Source organism: Arachis hypogaea, chromosome 3 (genome assembly GCF_003086295.3).
Source record: "Arachis hypogaea cultivar Tifrunner chromosome 3, arahy.Tifrunner.gnm2.J5K5, whole genome shotgun sequence".
Lineage (NCBI taxonomy): Eukaryota > Viridiplantae > Streptophyta > Magnoliopsida > Fabales > Fabaceae > Arachis > Arachis hypogaea.
Window position 1 is genome coordinate 19,865,848 of NC_092038.1, and position 21,982 is coordinate 19,887,829.

At 30.4% G+C, this 21,982-nt stretch overlaps 1 protein-coding gene across 3 annotated transcripts; it reads right to left on the reverse strand.

The window, feature by feature from the left end:
• Positions 1-3,182: 3,182 nt before the first annotated feature.
• On the reverse strand, positions 3,183-10,840 carry LOC112789756 (protein STRUBBELIG-RECEPTOR FAMILY 3). Of its 3 annotated transcripts, XM_025831795.3 has the most exons (18): positions 10,673-10,838; positions 10,368-10,438; positions 9,888-10,148; positions 9,090-9,219; positions 8,908-8,979; positions 8,662-8,727; positions 8,507-8,578; positions 8,334-8,405; positions 8,166-8,237; positions 8,010-8,075; positions 7,841-7,906; positions 6,650-7,074; positions 6,061-6,512; positions 5,421-5,692; positions 4,705-4,843; positions 4,374-4,510; positions 4,130-4,286; positions 3,183-3,776 (listed from the first exon to the last, which is right to left on the reverse strand). In XM_025831795.3, the coding sequence occupies exons 3-18, from the start codon at positions 10,009-10,011 to the stop codon at positions 3,678-3,680; spliced, it is 2,421 nt and encodes an 806-aa protein (XP_025687580.1). In that variant the 5' UTR covers positions 10,012-10,148; positions 10,368-10,438; positions 10,673-10,838; the 3' UTR covers positions 3,183-3,677. The 3 variants fall into 3 exon arrangements, with proteins under 3 accessions (XP_025687580.1, XP_025687581.1, XP_025687579.1); XM_025831796.2 differs by lacking the exon at positions 10,368-10,438 and having other exon boundaries at positions 10,673-10,840; XM_025831794.3 differs by lacking the exon at positions 10,673-10,838 and having other exon boundaries at positions 10,368-10,663.
• Between the last annotated feature and the right edge of the window lie 11,142 nt (positions 10,841-21,982).

A 21,982-nucleotide genomic window follows, 5' to 3' on the forward strand; every position in this document is an offset into this window, starting at 1 on the left:
TACACGTATGCATAAAGCTGTGATTAAAAAAATCTGCATGCATAATCATTATAATAGTATTTATTTCATGCATTTGCTATAAAGTATTTTTGCAGATTCCTATATAAGAGTGAATTTGGTGTAGTTCTTTCAATCATGTATTTTAATTCATTTGTTATGTTTTTTATCTACATTTCCATTGTTACACTTTACATAACTAAACCATTTTTTTCTTGACTCCATATGCAAATAAAAGCATCAATAATCATTGTATTTTGAATTCAGTTGTATATAAAATAAGATGTATATAGAATAAGTATTGCAACTCATGAAAAGAAAGATAGACTTATACAATTTTGCTCCATTTTTCATTGTTCACTTCATGTTATCTCAAAACTTTCATTTTTTAACCTTTTTGTGAAGTTCACGCCCCAAGTTAGCCAGAATAAGGAGAAGACTAATCATGAAAAAAAAAATAGATGCAGCACTCAACCAAGCATGGATGCTGACCCACTCCCTGGTTAGTTCAATATTTACATAATCTTTTAATTTTAGTTATTTTAAATGTTGTATCTGTTAAATAATTTTTTGATTATGTGTTAACAAAATATTTTATTTTGCGTAAAAAAAAAATTAAAACCAGCTACCACCCTGGACCCATTGCTCCTTGTTAAGAGACCAGCAACATCTTTAGATCATCAGCCATCTAACTCACTCCCAACAGGTGCAATAGATTCATCCATTAATCAAATAAATCTTTCTCTTGATCAAGCATCTGAAGATCCTGGCAGACAAAGAAAATTAACACGCACTACCCACAACAGCTTACATGCTAATAGTGATTTACGTAGGCCACTTGCAAGTATTTCAAATGATGCGTGTTTTTTTATATTTTTAATCCTGTTAACTAGAGGTGTTTGGTTTGTAGTTTGGTTCGAATTTTATGAAAAATATTCATCCAAAACAATTATCTTCCTTTTATGTACAAACTAAATTTATGTTGCTCTTTCAAGAGTAACATCAAAATCTGGGTTACCAGTATTAATTGAGAATAATTCTGCCAGATCAAAAGATATAACAATCAATGTAGTTTATAGAAAAATTTTCTAAAATATCTATTGATTATATGTAATTTTAAATTCTATTTAACATGTATTTTTTAAATATTTATGTTCTACGAAAATTGTTAATTTCTATATGTATTATGTATTGCTTTATGTAAAAGTATGAAATTTTTTTGTCTGAATTGTTGTACTAAAAAAGTCATATATATACTCTTTCAATGTTATCAAAAATTAAAATAATTTAAATATTTTTAATTAGCGATCCAATTTATTATAAAACACTCGTATATATGTTAATAACATAAAAACACTTTCATAATGAATATTTTTTATTAAACTTACCATACTCGTGCATGGCACGGGACAATTCACTAGTTTTCTATAAAATGACATTGGTTCAGATTCAAATTCCTTCAAGTTCTTTCCTACTAAAATTTGTATAAATTATAAACTATCAACATTTTCGCCCTTGAGAACAATCTAAAAGTCACCATAAACAAGTACTCAATGATTTATATTTTTCTGGGCCAGTTTAATAATTAATTGGTGTTTATGGCTATGGACCTATCAATTCTGATTTAGAAGAAACGTCACGTAGACATTCTTTATCTGAAGATTTGATTTCTGTCAAAACATTGTATAAACCATCAGCCACGTTTGTTATGATGGTGAAATCTATAATGTGTAGTACCCACCAAACCTAAAAAGTGCCCACCAGCATTGTATTTATTGGAATAATAACTTAATCATTTTAGAAAACATAATTTCCATTGTAATTGTAATTGTCATTGTACGTGATTTATAAGGTAGCGTTTGTTTTGAGGTACTGAGACAGAGATTGAGAGACTGAGATTTAGTATCGTATTTGTTGGTTCAGAAATTGGTACTAAAATTTCTGTCTCTGTCTCCAAAATTTCAGTATTTCAATACCTCCAAAAAGTAAGGACACAGGTGACTAAAATTTTTAGAGATGAAGACTGAAACTTTAATAACATTTTATACCTAAAATACTCTTATTTAAATTAATTAATTCCAATTTTACCATTTGTGCAAATTAAATTAGAGTTTCATTCTTGTTTCAATTCCTGTCACCCATTTTACACCAAACAAAATACTAAAATTTATTTCAATCACTGTCTCTTAGTCTCTGTCTCTCAGTCTCAAGTCTTTCCGTCTCTGTCTCTCCACTAAACGCTACCTAAGAGTTTCAAATACTCAACTAAAATATTCTTCAGTAACCACAAAAGAAATTTTTAAGGCTCATTTAATAATTTTTAAAGATTGTTTCAGAAATTTTTTTTGTTCTGTTTCTCATCAGTTTTTTAAATAATAAGGATTCAATTTATGTGAATTGAGAGTTGAATTGAACAACATATCAAGTCTGATCAGCAAAAACTACCTGTTTCTAACATCCACTTCTTAAATAATTGAATAATTGTGTGTGTATATAATTGAATTGAATAATTGTGTGCGTATATATAAACAACTGAAATTTTGCTTTTTACAAAAATAACCCTTGCTTTCTTCACAAATCTTGGAAACTAAAGGCAGTGAAAATAAGGTGATGATTTTTATACTTACTAATATTTATTATTAAGAGTAAAAAGTGTTAAATATAGATCAAGATTTTTTAAATAAAAAAGTTAATAAAATAATAAAAATAAAAAATTAATCACTTTTAAATTAAAATAATATAACACATATTTCATAAGAATTATAAATTCAAATAGTGTTTAACTCCTTACTTTATTAACTCTCATTTTAGAGCATCGAAACTCATAAAATAACAAACATTTTCCAAAAATCAAACACTTGCTTTTCTTCAAATCAATTTTATACCCACTCCCCCCGGCGCCCCCCCCCCCCCCCCCTCTCTTTTTTTTTTTTTTTTGTCTCTTGTTTTCCAATGGAAATTGAATAATTCACAATGCAAAATAAATTTGTAACTAAGCACAACCAACAAAGTTGGATGCTGAAACTCAAATGCAGTTTAAACATGCTATAAGCCAAGACCCCAAAAAGAAAGAAAAAAAAAACCATGACATAAGCAATTAAGCATTGTTCTCATATATGGTAATAGCTGACACTTAGTATCAAAGTTGTCTTATAATAAAACCAAAAGGTAGAACAAACAGCAACTTAAAACAAAAAACCGACTACTAGATGCTGCTTTTTTATATAGGTTACAAAGAACAATATCATTATTAGAAAATTATTACAATGATGCTTAATGATTTGGTACAATTGAATATCAAAATTCCATTATCAATGTACACATAAAAAAGGATGCACAACTTTGACCTACATTACACTTTTAAGAATTTGGAAACAACTACCAAACAAATGGGTGGGGTTAGCACACTAAGCACAGCACTAAAACACTAAAAAGGTTTCAATGAACTATGAAATATCATGTATATATGAATATGACCACACATGTGAGGAGTGTTTGTGACTATGAATTTCTGAGGCTTTTGGAATGTGAATGTTGAATAGGTTAGCATGGAAGAAATGGAACATGGAGGCATCTAATTGAGCCACCAATAGATGACATGTATATTATTAATACCTTATATTTGGCAGGTAAATGTAAATCTTTGCACATGAATTCAAGATCAAACATCACTACCATTCTCATATTTCATCTGATTCACTTTGCTGGGACTCCTTCCTTATCATGTTCAATAAGTACAAGACGACCTCTGACATTGCTGGCCTAAATTCTGGCTCCGACTGCATAAGATACAATTAGTGTCAGAAATTAACTCCAAAAGTCGACGATGATGAATAAGTCCAAGGGCTCCTTTCATTTCAATGAACTTATACTAAGAAAATGGTAAGAAATTACAGGGGGTTAAATAAGTTTTTGGCTTTATACAATTCATGATTTTTTTTTAATTTGATCTTGGTCCTCGCAATTTTGTTTATACTACATTACATGGCAAGTTAAATGGAGAATATCTTGTTAGACCAAAACCACAAATTAAGAATTTTTCCAGGATAAAAACTTATTTAACCCAAAATTAAAAGATCATTGAAACGAATAAGTTATTTTTTGTACAAGTTCAGATTGAACAATCGCTCACCTGAAGGCATCGAGAAATAATGTCTGCGAAATTTGATAATGATTTGGTGGGGTACTCTCCACTCAAAGAAGGATCAACCATGCTCGACAATGCATCAATATCATGGAGTTGGGGAACTGCCCATCTGACCAGAAACTGCTCCCCTCGAGGTCGCTTCCTGTTCAAGGTGATAGACTGTTGGTAACAATTTAACCACACAAGAAGCAAAAACTGTTGCTCAAATACTTTTCTTATGAGTCCTCACCTGTCATGGGACTGACGGCCAGTCAAAAGTTCTAACATAACTACTCCAAAGCTGTAAACATCACTTTGGTATGTGTAAACTCCTGATTCAAATTCCGGAGCTCCATAGCCATAAGCTGTTAGCAGTTGTCCGGATAGCTGACAAGGAATGGAACAATATCATTCAAATTGTTATAAACTTACACAGTATATGTTGACATAGTTCTTTTATGATATACTATAATTTGAACATTAGGCACTGCTAAATACATATATGGGTAGATTAAACCAATTTGTATAGCTGTTCCTTCAAAATGTTGAAAGCATAGTTTCAATATCAAATAATCGCTTACCTGACTGACAGATCCGGAAGCTATTAATGGAGCCAACCCACAATCAGATACACGCACTGATAGGTCATCGTCAAGAAGAATGTTAGCAGACTTGAAATTTCTGTGAATCACAGCTGGCTGACATTGCTCATGCAAATACCTTGTCAGAAGACAAGAAGAAACATTAGATTTCTCATCCAGATCATCAAATATTGTGTCTTCAAGTATGTTAAATCAAGGAAAGACTTTCCCATGCCTCAACTTCCAATTATCTTTTTTCATATGCTTCATTTGGTTTTCAGAAAGATCCTAGAACTCTCTAAATTGATTTGATAAGAAATTCATTGTTTGAAAAAGCCATCATTCTTGGCCCAGCAACCAACAGCTTAACCTTTAGGGTCGAATTGGTTTTGGAAAAATATTTAACTATCAAAATCTTTCACACAGAAAATAAAGCATAATGTGGTAAGTATTATGAGTAACCATGACATTTTAATTTAGCATTTAGCAATTGAACTTTGGAAGTACTAGAAAAGGTGAAATAAAGCTCCAACATTAATTAATAATTACCATGACTATAGCAAAATAATATCAATATTGAATGAATTCTCCAAGGAAAACTAATATTTTAGGCAGGATAAACCAGATTTGTGAAAGTAAAAGATCTGAACATGTTATAAGCTAAAAACAAGCTTGAGCAATTTTTCTCCTAAAAACATAACGGTAACTTGACTTACTCTAGGGCCCTAGCCGCCCCAAGTGCTATCCGGATGCGAGCATTCCATGAGAGTCTTGTTTTGAATTCATCCTCTGAGTGAAGTGCCTCATAGAGTGATCCATTACTGCAATACTCATATATCAAAAGCCTTTGACCATGCTCCGAACAGTACCCAATAAGCTCGACGATATTTACATGTCGTATTCTATCAATGCCATTCACTAATTCAAGAAAATCCTCCTCCTTCTGGTTATCACAAACTCTCTTTTCAAGCTTCTTCACAGCAAGTACCTACAATTCATAATAAGATGTTCTCATTGTACCCAAAACAAAGGAAAGGAAAAAGATCAAGTGTCAAAATAAGAATCCCATCAAGGCATCAGACTCAGATTGTTTTATCAGGGTAAAGAGAAACCAATATGCAGCATTAAGCCATTTATCTTGTCATTCCGAGAACATCTTGGCAGAATATGAAAAGCAAAAGAGAAAAGGGCCTAGCTAAGCAAAATAATTAAATAAAACATGTTAAAATAGCTTCAGAGTTTTTCAGAAATCACAGAACAAGTGGAGATACAAGCAACTATAGAGATGTGCAAACCCAACTATAGAGTTTCGTCAGTAATTCTGTATAAATGCAACTGATGAGAAAACAGTCTTACCTTCCCATTAGGAAGCTCTGCCCTATACACAGTGCCCAGCATGCCACCTCCTATAAGATTTTCTTGAGAGAAACTATTTGTATACTGTTGAAGGGATGCAATACTAAAAAATTTTGCAAAAGTGGGAGGAGGAACTGAACGTATTGGGGAACGAATTGGAGAACGTATTGGGGATTTATTGACATTAGTCCCTCTGTTGAATGTGGTGGGCTCAACAACCACCCTGTCAGTAGTTGGAGGAGGAGGAGGAGGTGGTGGTGGAGGGGGAGGAGGAGGTGGTGGAGGGGGAGGTGGCGGCGGAGGAGGAGGAGGCATGGAATAGACATCGATTGTACTCATGTCTATTGAAGTCATTCTTTGCATATTTTTATCTTGCTCATCTTGAGTCTTTGGAATGGCCGCCAGTGCCCTGGTTTCCACATGGTGATCCTCTTTGGGTCTTCGAATATCCCCTATTGATTGTTAAAATAGATTACTATTATTTACAAAGTTAAATGATTAAAGTCTAGATCCATAAAATGGAAGGTGATGCTAGAATTCAGATAATATATTAGAATATTAGATGATAGACCAAAGGTATGTCATTTGCCTTTCTCTGTTTGACTAGGCGGTGGGACCAAAGCCCCATGATCCCTAGAATGTGGTCTGTCACCTCCATATGCACCAATTTGATGTCTCTTGGACCTTCTGTCTTCCCGCTCCCTTCTGGCACATCTTGGCAAAAAGAGAATGAGTGCTAGTAACAATATAATGAATCCCAATATGCTAGCAATAACTATCCAAACCACCCTTTTGGTGTGTTTTTTCGATTTCCCGGAACTTGATTCCTTAGCTGCAGTTGGTCCATCAGCTTGTTTAGGAGGTCCACGTCCAGAAGATGGCGTTCCAGAAGATGGTGTTCCAGAAGCTGGTGTTTTAGGGACCGGTGTTCCTGGTGGTGCGGCCACTGGGGAACGAGGTGGAGAAGTAACTGGTGCAGTAGAGTTAACAACATTGAATGGGTTTCCAGCTTGTCTGCATAATAAGAATTGTCTTTAGTTACTGAAGCTACAAAATTATAGGTATACATTATTCAAATTTCAGATGTGGTAAAACTCAATAACGCAAAACACCGGAACTTCAAACAAGGAATGACCAATTCTGAGTTTTCCCAATAGCCACAAAATACAACCTAAATTTATACCTTATGTCCTGAAATTGCCTATAGGACATATCTAGTGACCACCTCTTTAAATGTAGCTCACATTACCATTGTCCTTCTCTTGTTAAGTACTATTATCCTTCCATTCCAATCGTAAGTACAAAGTTCAAATCTTGTGTACATTTTTTAACAAAACAATAACCATAAGTTTCACATTATACTTGTACAACAAGCAACCATATGTAATTCCTAGATCATAAATTGATTGAGGCGTCAATTTGAATGCAAAGGTGTACCTTATATAAATAAAAAGTTACTATCACAGACTGGAATTTAATTTCATAATTTGGCTATGGAGGTATAATAATCTAAATCATACAAGTAATTTCTTTTCCCTTTTTTTGACCAGAGTCTAGAGATGTCAAAGTATGGTTTAGTCTCTCTCAAGCTTATCTATTTGTCAATTTTCCCCCCTTAATTGGAACATTTACATCTTGAATTAATGGGAACCATATAAAATTTCAAGACTAATATAGTCTTAAACACAAGTTCCACGTCCATGTTCACATTTTTCTAATTCTAGTAATCATCATATTTATCCATAAAGAAGAAAAACAGTTGAATCCTAGAGACTTTCACCTGAAGTTAGGGATGCTCAGCAACTTCGGAGGTATTGGACCAGCAAACTGATTGTTCGAAACATCCCTGCTCAAAACATGTCAGAATGGCACAAATATAACAAATAATCAAACCATGCAAAAATTAAAAAGACCCAATAACTTAAATGAGATATGGTTTAGAGAAGTACAAATTTTTAAGAGGAAGGTCTTGTAAAACATCAAGGGTCCCGGAGAGTTGATTATTCTGCAAGTTTCTGCCAACAATTTCACAGTCAGTTTGCTTGATAAAGAGAATAAAAGTTCATATTTATGACCTTACAAAGAAAAAAGAAAAGAATACTAACAGTGTGGTCACTGATGACAAATTTCCCATTGACGGAGGCAATTCCCCACTCAAATTATTATTAGATAAATCTCTGCAAAACATATAGTGGCTCAATTAAACATGTTTCATGTACAATGAAGAAAGAATTATCATGGAAATTGTTTACATATGTTAGCTAAGACCATACAAGTTGATCAACAGCGGAAGTGACTGGAATGCATCTGGTATTTCTCCACTTAAATGATTATCGTTAAGGGACCTGAAAGGAGAAAATAAAATATGATTTTGACAAACTTGCTTGAATTTTATCATTGCCTACAACACAAATTGAATACAAAATGGGAGAAGCAACAAGCTTACATGTCTGTCAGTCCAGTCAATGAGGATAAAGAGGCCGGAATACTTCCGGTGAACTGGTTGGCCGAAAGAAAACTGCAACCACAAACCATATTATGTCCATTAGAACAATATATGATGGAAAGGGCCTAGTATTAGAGAGCTAGATTATCACATACAAGTTTCTCAGTGTAACTGGCAAATTGGATGGAATACTTCCCCCAATATTGTTGTTGCTTAGATCACTGTTCAAGGTAAAAAAAAAATGACGAGTAAAGACAATGCAGGAAAATTTTATACGCACGGTAAGAAGGATGAAAGCTGCAATTCGTGAACTGAGGAAAAGGCAATATAGTCACAGCCTCATAGGCGCACTCGCACATGGACACACACACTCGATATAGGGAGATTAAGATTATAATTACATTACTGAGATGGAAACGAAATTCGCCAGATTATCGCCTAGTTCTCCTTGCAAGTTTGCGGCATTCAGAACTCTGTCATAAGTAAGATGTCAAGAATTTTTACATTTTACAAGTGCCTACTTCAGTAGATATCAATTAAACAACTGGATAGGAAGAATCATGCAGAAGAGATAACAACATACATCTTTTGTATGAATGTACCATTACATTGAACTCCTTGCCACCCTTGTCCACATGGATCTCCCCCACTAGATGACCACAGAGGGATAGGAGGAGATCCCAATGCAACATGTAAGCTATTAATTGCAGCAACTGATACAATCAGAAAAGTTTAGAGCTCATAGAGACCACACATGAATGAATTATTAATAAACAATCAAGAATATCTCTAAAGTATCAATTCATAGTTTCACACTGCTCTCATTCACTGCCGCAGTCCGGCAAACCCTCCATATATTGGTCAAAATAAACAGCATAAAATTTCAATGCACAAACGTTCAATGGCAAACCAATTCAAGAAAATCAAGGTTGAGCACAACAAGAAAGTTAAGCAAATAATCAACCGAACACCGGAGCACAAAGCATAATAGTACTTCAAATTTTGCAAGTGACATAAGTTACCGACCTCTATGCATCACTGTAGACTAGCAAATAATCTTCAACCACCATTCACTCTAAGGTTACCAAACTCTAAAGTTAAATCTTACAAATTTACAAGTCTAGCATCCCCAGTTTGAGTTTACTAGTTTAGTTTAACAATTCAAGTTTACCTAAGCAAGTTTCCATGAACTCCCAAGTTCGGCAACCTTGATTGATACACACACAATATAATATCTTAAAAAATATGTCCTAGAAGACTTCAACAACAGCTACCTACCACACTCTTGTGACCAAAGAATCTGAATTCAATAACCCCTCATCCACCAGAGTATATGAAAAATGTGGACAGCAGGACAGGAAAAATGAAGAAAAGAACTTACCGTCAGTGGGATCAGTGTCTGCACTTGAAAACTGAAGTGTGCAGATCAACAAGAATCCCAATAAAACTTCTCCATAGATCTTCATCACTCTCTTGACCATAAAATCAGATCTCTTCCAACCCATTCTTGATCCAAAGCTCAACCTTATAATTCAGAGCACTCCCTCTCTTATACACAAACACAATTATAAAAACATCCTCCCAGATTGAAGAACCAAGTCCACAACAAGCTCCAACACAATCACCTGATCCTACAAGAACTCTGCAAAAAAACAAAAAACATCCAATACACAAAAAAAAATCACATCCATGATTCAAAACACACATAAACACAACACTACAAGACAAATTTGCACAAGTTGATTTTTCCAATAATAATAATAATAATAATAATAATAATAATAATAATAATAATATGAAGAAGAAGAAGAAGAAGAAGAAGAAGAAGAAGAAGAAGAAGAAGAATGAAATGAGGTTCTACTTGTGGAGATAGTGAATAGCAGAAGAAGGTTGGCAAAAATGCTGAGAACAATTTGAGTTGATTAGTGATAACTGAGCAAAGAAGTAACAATTAGAGAGAGCTCAAGTGAAGAAGATATAATAAACGTTGCTTCAAAGATTCAAAAGGTGAAAGAAAGAAAGAAAGAAAGAGCAACAGTAATAACAGGGAACGGGAGCACACATTGCATTGCATTGTTAAAAAAGAAAAAGAAAATGAGAATCTCATCATAATAAAATAAATAAGAATAAAAAGAAAAAAAATAATTGGTTAATTAAAACCCTAACCTTTGTAAAAAGAAGGAACTGGAAACAAAGAAGAGAAAAAGGGAGAAAGGCAAATTTGTAAAGGCACAGCAACAATGACTAAGGTTTGTGTCTGAAACTCTCTCTCTCTAATAAGCATAAAGAAAAGAGGGTGGTGGTATTGTAAGTGTGTGTTTGTGTGCAAGTCATACATATCTTACTCTGTAAAGTCTTTTTAATTTTGGTGACAAATTTGACTCTCTCACGCTCCGTACTGGCGCGTGCATCCACTTGCTTCTGCTTTGGATTTGTCTATTCCCACTCACATGCTAATTTTAGTCGCGGAGTCCATCAGGCTCTGTATTTTGTCGTTTGCAAACAGCTACTTCTAAAAAAAATTAAATAAATAAATAAAAGAAATACTTATTTTGCTGTATATTTTATTTCAACTTGAAGGGACCATAAATAGCTTGGTTGATTCTTAAATTTGTAGTATTTATAAAGAGAAATGTCAAGGATTATTAAAATTTATTATTTTTATTATTATTTAATTTTTTTAGTTTAATTTTATAGTCTAGTAATTTAAATATTTAATAATGTATTTTATTTTATACTTTTAAATATTAATAATTAATTGATGGCTAAAAATAATAGATTCTAATAATTTTTTAATATTTTTTTATTTATAAAAAGTGAAGACTTGTATATATTTGTTTTTATATAAAATTAATATTTAAAAATTATTAAATAATTTAATAAATTCAATTAAATTATTATGTAATATTTTTTAATTATTAATTTTACATAAAAAGAATTATATTTAAATTTCTACTTTTATAAAAATATAAAGTGTGGGAGTTTTATAATTGAAAGAGGATTAATGGCTGGACATGAACAATAAAGAATCGGTAGTATCGATGTCATTATTATCACTAAAATTGAAAATTATTAAAGTGTTGACTTGAAAAAGCTGTTCAATGAGTTTCATTTAAAAAGTGGTGACTTTCCTAATATTCATCAGAAATGCACTAAAAAAATATTGTTGCCAAATTAACTATATTAACTTCCATTACATATAGTAACTTCCGTTATTAATGACACCAAGTATTATATAAATTAAATATTATAGAAATTGTGTATACATTATTTACAAATAGATAGATTATTGCCTATTTCAACCTGAGATCAATATAATTTATTATTTATCCAAATAACAATACTCATTTTTTGAGTAAACACCCAATTCGATTCTTGTTCATTTTTATGAAAGATAAAGCGATTTTTGTCAAAAAAAAATGTCACTTCGACCCTCAATCTTTTTATTTTAGGACAATACGGTTCTTCTGTTAAAAAATTCATTAAATAATAATAAAAATTAGTATTGTGTGAGTTTTATTTGTATTTTGTGGGGGTTTTAAACCCCCACAAAAATCTTTTCAACAATATAACCAATTACTACCATTACTACCATTATCTTTTTCATCCTCATTATTATTATCACTCTTACCTCTATTATTTTTATTGTGTAATCATACTTTATCATCATCATTATCTCCTCTACTGTCATCATCACCAATACCAATATTATCAACATCAAAATTCTCTTCTTTCATTTCTTATTCGATGTTATTTTTCTCCTTTAAAAGATATTGTATTATAATTACTTTTTTTTGTGGCATCATTTTTATCAATGATTTTTCTTCACTTAACTACTATTGATGAAGAAAATTTTTAAAAACAAAGTTATTAATAAATTGTGGGAGGTTTAAAACTCCCACAAATTACAAATAAAATCCCCACAAAATTAATTTTTATTATTATTTAATAAATTTTTTAACAGAGGAACCGTATTGTCCCAAAATAAAAAGGTTGAAAGTCGAAGTGTCCCTTTTTTTGGATAGGAATCGCTTTGTCCTTCGTGAAAATAGACAAGGACCGGATTGGGTATTTACTCCTCCTTTTTTCTTAAAAACAAGAGAGCTTGCTAAGTTGTTCACTCGTTCCCGATTCAAATTTACATAGCAATCGGATATTAATTCATTTATCTTTAAATTTGGATCCTCTAAATTTTAAATATTTATTTTAAAAAATAAAGTATAATTTTTTATTTTTAAATAATTTTTTCTCATATTTTTCTTTATTTCATCTATAAACTAAATAATGAAAAATTATATTTTACCTTTTAAAATAAAATTCAAATTTTAAAAAATTTAAATTTTTTATCTTTTATTTATATCCAAAAAAAACCAAATCAAGATACAATTTCAACCAAAAAATCAACAATTTATTGATTAACTTCAAACAATCTTTTCAAAATTTCAATCTTAGCCCACTTGCTAAGATTTAAAAAACTAAAAATAAAAATTAGGTCAAACATTTAAATAAAAAACTTTAAATTTAACACACATTCCAAATCTTAATATTATCCAAATAAACATTCGAAAACCAAACATCAAATAAACATTCAAAATACTCCTAAAAAATATTAAAGACTAAATTAGTAGATCTTTTCTCAATAGCAAATAATAGTAAAATATAAAATATGAATCGATAAATTCTATCTTTTTTATTTTCGTATTTTTTTCACAAAAAAATTAATTGAAATTAATTAATTAAAAAGTTTATTTTTTATACTTTCTCAAATTTTGTGCCCATTTTCGTATTTTTTGTCAACGAATATGCTCATTGTCTGCAAAAATAGAATAATTTTTTCCCATTTTTGCATATTTTGCCTGTGAAAATGACACAGACTTTTTTATTTCCATTTACATTAGATATAAAAATAATAATAATAAAAAAGTTCAAGATATTTTCCGTTTCTATGCTTGTGAAAATGGCTAAATATTTTAGCATATTTTCGTTTCACTACTAGTGAAAATAGATACAATTTATTTTTATGTATTTTTGCTGCCACAGCCTACGAAAATGCCTAATAATGCATAAATGTGTAATTGGCTTTAATTTTAAATAAATCAGTAAATGAAGGATTTTTTTAATTATATATTAAAAAATAAAAAATGGATACCATTTTTCTTCTTTTCATGATTACTTGTTACTTGTACATAAACATCAATGTTTTGGATTAGCTTAGATTACAACCGCCGAACTTTTAGAACATTTATAAAAGAATTTAGTAAATTTAAGTTCTAAAAATATATATTAAAATTATAAGTTAAAATTTTTTTATTAAAAATATAAAAATTTAAATTTTTAGTATATTTATTTTTTATTTATTAAATAAAAATATTAAAATTTTTTATTAATAGTAATTTTATTATATGTCTTTAAAATATATATCAATTAACTTTTTTATACAATTTTTTAAATAATTATAAAAATATTTAACAAAAAATAAAAAAAATTAAAATTTAATTTATTTAATATTTATTAATTATATTTAAAATAAAATATTTTTTTGTCTTTTTAATATTATGGAAGTAATTATTCACAAATAAAAATCTTACAATTATTATTAGTGAGTGACAACAAAATTAACGGCTGATCATGCTATGGTAATGATTAATGAATAGACATTTATTTTCACGTGCCACCTCTGCGCGTAACCCATAACTATTTCATTGGAATATACAATTTGTTATCTTCTGACATTACAAACTGTAATTATTTTTGTTTTTTTTTTTTAATTATCATCCAAGCCGATATTGTGTACTACTAGTAGGAGGAAGGAGCCGCCACATTCTCTACGGTTGTTTCTTCTTTCACGTGTTCTGCCTAATGATTATTATGGACTTTGTGTCAACTAACTTAAAAAGCCCATTGAATTCCATTCTCTTTTATAATTGGCTGAAACTCAATTATTTTGCTTTTGTATTGGTAAAATTTATTTATTTGATTAATTAAATAGCTAAAGCCACATAAATAAATAACAAAAGAAGAGTTGTAACTTGTAAGGGCCGCCAAGCCAAGGCTCAATAATGTTAGGTTACTAGCTAGAAATACCGTCTCATTGTTAATTATCTTATAACTCTTGAACTAATATTCTTACTCTTATAATTTGGATATGTTAATTGCATAAAGCAAAACAAATCTATGACAATATGTTATTAAAGAGTTATACTACATATACATTAAAATTAGCTACTAAAGTCAGCCACTAATATAAAATACATATTAGAATATAAATATATATTAAAAATAAATTAAACCATACATATATTTATACATAAATACATTGATAACTAATTTTAGTGGCTGATTTTAGTGTACAAATAATATTTTTGGTTATTAAATTAAAAGTCATATTATGATTATCAGTTGTAGAGTAATAACATCAATTACCTACTCCCTTCTTTTTATTACTTTATAACTTTATATATCTATCATTTTTACAATTAATTCATATATTTTTCTGAATTAATAGATTGATAATTTTGAATTTTTGTTAATTATTTAAAATAGAAGATAAATGAATGTTTTTTTAGAAATTTTTAAATATTTATAATTGTGATTTTTTTATTTTATATAATATTTAAAGTAGAAACGGAGTTAGATAAAATATTAGAAAAAAACTAAAAATATTTATACAATAAACTAATATTAAAATAAAATTTAAAAAAAAAATAAATTAAAATTTATATATAATTTACATATAAAAAATTAAAATTAAAGGACCATCGCCCCTTTTCTACCACTGGATCCGCCTCTGATTTAAGGAGATATTTAAAACCATTTTAAAATACTTTATCACCACCACTATATATTACTATAGACTTGAAAGTCGCTAATCGAGTAAGAGTTAAACCAATCGTATAAGCAAAATGCATTTGAGCTTTCAACCAAAAGGATTTCGACAGCAATTGATTCTAAGGAAACAATGATAGAATTTTAAGAAAATAATGTTAACGAAAAAGATGGAAAGATATAGACATGCATCCAATAATGATAGCCTTATTATTTTTTACAACTATGAAATATATCTAATCACAATTATTATTGAATGCAAACTTTTATATTAAAAACTTGTAGCTTTTATATGAATACGTACAGAAAGTTCTTACATTTATAGCTCTATATCACTTTATACTTGATCTAAATATCTTTATAACAATTAAAATAACAAATATCCTATATATATAATAATTAAGTGAAAACAATTGAAATTTTATTTAATTTAGCAAATATTTTTATAAATTTAATTTTATGTACGGTTAGTATAAATAAATTTTACTTAGATATCTAATTTTATATTGTCATATTAAAAAAATAATTATCTTTAAATTTGTTACTAAAACATAATTAATAATCTAAATGTACATAAAGAAAACAAATAGTTAGATTCATAATATCACTCTATTATATTTTAATATTAAAAAAGAAAACAAATAGTTAGATTCATAATATTTCTGTTTCCAAGAAATTATCCCTTTATTTTGTCGTGTTATAATTTGTTTTTGTTAAAAAAGAACTTATTCCAACAAATTTTCTGGGGTAGGAGACGAGAAAGGATAACTATTACCAAGGTCGCCATGTCATTATTACGTGGAAGACTATTTTCCAAGCTGGAAACTAATAAGGAAGAGAAATAAAAAAAAAAAAAGAAAACTAAAAAATAAGTCAATTGCATAGCTTTCATTTTCAAAGGGGCAAAAGGGACTGTTTAATTAAGAAAAGGAAGAAGCAACCGAGAAAATTGGCAGCTAAAAAGGTTGACGGTCTTTATTATCCCTTTATCCATTCCAAAGGGTCATTTATGATTTATCGCGAAACTTAGAATCTAGATGATGGATATTTATGGGAGTGGATTCTCTCCGATAAAAAAATTAGTTAGTGTTTAGTATAAAATTTTATCATTTATTTTTTTTATTTAATTTTAGTTTTATTTATAAAACTAAAATAAAAAATTACATTTTATTTTTTTAAATATTAAAAAAATAGAAATAATCCATTTCCGGATAGCCACCCCTATGGTCAACATTAAAGATTTCATGAAGAGGAGAGCTAACTTAATATATATGACAAATTAAAATCAAAACATTTGTTTATATATAAATTTATTATAATACAATAATCTGTAAAAAAAATAATTTTTATATACTATTAATATAAACGAATTTTATACAAATGAGTAATTATATATTATCATATCAACTAACAAAAATAATTAATTTTTATTTACTTATTTTAACATATAAATCTAATTAGATGATTATTTAAAATTATTTATGCTATCAGAATATTGAAATTAAATTTTTTATAAAATTATAAATTTATGAAAATATATGAGTATAAGTAATATAATAAAATGTATGTACGATAATATATCTTAAATTTCTTATTTTATATCAAAGATTTTTTATAAAGAAACTTATCAATTATCATATTGATTGAACGTTCTAATTTCTTTTTCAATGTAAATAATCACATAATTTTTTAGAAAATCAGCTTCTATCTTATTTTAAAATTTTATTTTAACAATTTTTATTATTAAAAAAATTATTTAATTATTGTCATTAAAAAAGAATTAAAATAAGTCTAATTAATCTATCAATAACAAAAATTAAAATTTATATGTTTATTATACATCTTTCAATTTCAACCTAAAATGAAAATTTATATATTTATTATATATAAGAAAATTTTAAAATAATTAAAATCTAAAAAATTAGCATCATAAACTACAGAATACATATCCACAATTAACATTGGAAATTTATACCACAATTCATAAATTAATTTAATCAAATTGAAAATACATACCATCACAATTTATACATTATTTTAATCTAATTTTTAAAATATATATATATATATATATATATATATATATATATATATATATATATATATATATATATATATATATATATATATATATATTGCTGCATATATTAGGAGAGACTCAAACGGTCAAACCTAATATTTCTGTACCAAAAAGGGTAGGACTGCACCTGCACATGAATAGGATCATACTCGCATATCCACAGTATTTATCCACATACATCCGATCCGCACTTTGGTAAGATCTTTCTCTCCTCTCTCACCTAAATCCAGTCCTATTCACTGTCCCAGACTCGCCATTCATATCATCCATCATTGTCGTTCATCTCCGTCACCGAAGCGTCATTCATCATTGCGTCTCCTCCGTCGTCAGCTCAGACCACTGAGACTACGTCTACTTCTCCATCTCCATTGTCGCGTCGTCGTCTCCTCCTTCGACGCGGTGGTTGTCTCCTCCATCGGTGCAGTCGATTGTCATCGTCTTTGTTCGTCGTCATTGTTCATCACTGCTCGCTTATCACTACTCCTCGCCTACTCTTTCGTCGCTTGCATCCTTTCTTCATTTTGTTTGTGCTTCTCTAATGCGGATCTGCTTCTGCTCAATTAGGGTTCCAATTCTATTTTTTTTATTTTGTTGATAATTGATTTTTGAAATACAGATCTATTTTTGCTTGTTGTTTCTTGATCTAATTCTGTTTATTTTACTTTTGATTTATTGTTTCTATTTCTATTGTTAAAAAAAATGCGTTTATTAATTTTTGAAATGTATATTTTTGTTACTGTTGTGGTGCCTGTAATTGATATATTGTAGTATAAACATTGATGACAAATTAAGGATTTAGGGTTTCAATTTCTATTTTTTTGTTGATTCTTTTAAAATTAAAAATATTTTATTTTTACGGATATATTCGAAATCCGATTCAATCCTATCTGCAAATGTACAGATCAGATCCAAATACAAAAAGTGCGAATATTGGATCTGATTCGATCCGATCAGATTAGTGCGGATCGGATCAAGATTTCGGCCATATCCAATCCGATTCGTGTGTATCCCTAAGGAAGGGGTTAACTTCCATCTAAGCTATAATTTATTAGCTTGAATATAATTATACTACACCACATCTCAAAAACTACAATAACAAATTGGAAGGAGTAAAAATGGATCTATAGTCCAATTAGAAAAATTTTATTAAGAGTAGAATTTACTACAAATAGAGTAATAGTGATAGAATAAAAGAAAACCATGAATTGAGTAATTTGTATCTTTCCTTCTTTATAATTTCATCAATGGAATTATACACTCCCTCTTACTTTTTTTTAATTTCTCTCTAATTGATTAATTTTTTTTCTTATTCTAAATTCTCCTCCTTACCATGGTGCTTTCATTGACCACTATTTTCAATTTTTATGATGGCTTGCTGGACTCAATTTGGAAACAATCTGATACAAATTTAGAACATTACGATGAATGGTTGGCTTGTGCACAGAGCATTAATATCACAGATTCTGAGTTATTTTTTCATGTTTCATTATTGGATTAAAAACTCAAATTCAAAGAGAAATTTTTAGTTAAAATTCTAAATCTATGTTGAAAGCTTGGTTTACTACAAAGACGTGTGAAATAAAACTTGAAAATGCAGAGCAACTAGATATAGAATTCCAAGCACAATAGACTTCTCAGATTCAGAACATAACCAAACACAAAATCACAACAAATTTAAAAATTCAAGCAATAATAGAATCAGAAACTCTACTGTTCAACAACAATTTAACAAATCCAAACATAGAAAAGCTAGATTTACATTTAGAGTCTTCAGATTTGGGAGTGATTGACCATGATGCTGGAATGCGATCTCTAGTTTGCGCAACCAAAAACTATTTTCTTACAACAATTCTTAAAAATTATCTACTGAGAACCAATGAAGACGATGTTCTCACTCCCTACAGACTTGTCTTTTCAAGATTGACGAGGAAGCTTGCGGAGTTTTTGTTAAGTTCCTAAATATGCTGCTTCTATTTGTATACATATGTTGTAGATTTCTCTCGCCTTTATTATTATAATCTTGTAAGAGGGATAGGAGTTGTATGTTTTGTATATATGTATATACATGTTTGTATTAGTGAAAAAAAGCTTTCAAATTTTCAAAAAAAAAAAATAGCGATACGATTTCGAGCCAAAGGCTCTTATTTTATTATTAAATATATGAAGTCGTCATAATACTTCTCACTATCAGAGTGACGTAGCCGGAAGCGTGACATTCTGATAGTAAGGGTGTTACATCATGGTATCAGCAGTGGCACTTAACGGTATCGAGAGACTCATGGCCAGCAATAACATCATCGCAAATGAGAAAATGGAAAACCCAGATCTTGACCGGGCAAGGGCGGTGATGGTGACGTGACCACCGCCATTTGAACTCGCACGCAGTGGTCTTGGTCGGCGTCAAGGACAAAGAAAAGGCATATCTGACCATAGGTAGTGGCACCAAGGACAGCGCCTCTGCGAAGGGAGAGCAGATACTCACAAAGTCCTGGGTTGACAGCATAGACATGGTGGAAGGACACAACAGCGATGGTGAGAAGAGGTGTTCTGTTCTGTCATGTTCCCTCAATCGTGGCCAAGCCACCACCACTCACAGTGGCGCTTTTTCCATGGGACTGCAAGCGTAGATGCCGCATAGAGAAGAAGCGAGACGAGGTGTTGTCTCCGTGGGTTGTGACAGACCGAGCAACAGCACATGAGCCTACCAAGGCAAAGCAGGCAGCAGAAATGCAGAGTGGTCAAGAGATGAATGGTAGCTATTTGAGATGGTGTCCTCTCTCTTCAAGTGTAGCAACAAGACTAGGGAACACTACAAGAAAAATATTGAGAATTGTCAGATTTACCATCAGATTTAGCGACGATGATTACAATCAAATTTAGCGTCGGATTTAGCGACGGATTTGATGAAAAATTTGTCATGTCAAATGAATACCAGTGGAGAGTCACTTCCGATGGTCAACCAAGTAAATCTACACTTATCTTCTACAATTATCAAAAAATATTTGTGGCCAGTAATAAAAAAGGTGCCAATTGGTCTCCAAATGTTAATATGTATTAAATCAAAATTTGCATTTGGCATATTTGTACTGTAACTATAAAAAAAATTTGCATGAAAAAATGCCATGTCAGCAGAACATACAATGAAAGGGAACTTCTTTTTCATATTATTCATCCTATCCATGTTCTAATCTACAGTGCCAAATATTCCTAATGCAACTGAAATTATTGTTTGAATTGATGCAGTGATGCAATTCTTGGTTCCGACTTCTGATGTCATTAACTTCTTTGTCATTCCTCAATATGTACAAACTATCCCTCTCTAGCTAGTAGCTCCAATCATCTGCAAGGTAAGGTGTTCCTGAATCTTATACCATTTTGCATTAAAAGAAAAAGTACAAAGCATTGAGTTAGTAGCCTTTGAAATAGAAATGAGGTTGAATATAAATGAAGGAACATATAGTACATCAGTTAGATAAAATCTACTGAGAAAAATATTGTTCAACTAATTGTTGCAACAACCTTTGAACAATTTGGCATTTTAACAATAACAAGGCTAGTGTAAGTTTGAAAAAGTTTGAGAGGAGGAAACGTGTGCAGTGGCACTCGTGTCCGAGATCCAATGACGTGTTTGTAAATTATGACTAGTGATAGAAAGTAAGTGATGTATACTTACGAATGGTGCAAGTACAGTTTAAGCAAAATTTTCACTATGAGGTTTGGGCTTTTGGTCATGTTGTTGGAAATCAAGGCTTCCTTCTACTTTTCAGAAAACAAACCATTGATACTGAGACAATTCTTTCCTTCTACAATGTTGTGTATGTTAGCATTGTTCACTTTATGCCTTCTTTGCATGTATGGAGGGTAACCATACTTTTGATAGCATGTGTTCACATGTGGCCTTTTTTGCTATAGTATGTCCAAATTTTGGGAAGACCTCTCCCTCATCTCCATGATCTACCACCACGTATCTGTCCTTTTCCTCTATTGTGTCCTCTATCTCTTTGGTTTTGCATTCCAGCATTCATTGCATTCACCAAAATTCCTAGATCACTCTCAAAAACATGGATGAACACTCAATCCTCTTAGGAATCTAATGACATAGTTTTCTTGACTGTATCTCTTAACCATTTCTAAACCACGTGTACACTGATTTACATTTATACATTCACAAGTTGGAAGTATCCTGAACTTGTCTAATTCTTCCCAACTCCTTAAGCTTGGTGAAATAGGCTATAATCGACAATTCTCCTTGCCTCATACTAAACAAATCTTCTTGCAATTTTGCTACTCTAAAAATTTCCCTTGGTAGAATCAGTGTTTGAGATCTTCCTAAAACTCAAAAGCATTATTACAACATATGACACTTTGCATTATCTTAGAGCTCAATAAAGCATAGAGCCATGAAAGCACCATGGTTTTGCATCTATCCCGCACCTCAACGGTTGGATCACTTTGTTATAGCTTTCTCAAGGTTCCAACAATAAACCTAATCTTGTTCTTCGACTTTATAGAAATCCATACCAATCTTACCTAGACATGATAGTTTCTAGTGTTCAGAGGAGTTGTGGTTA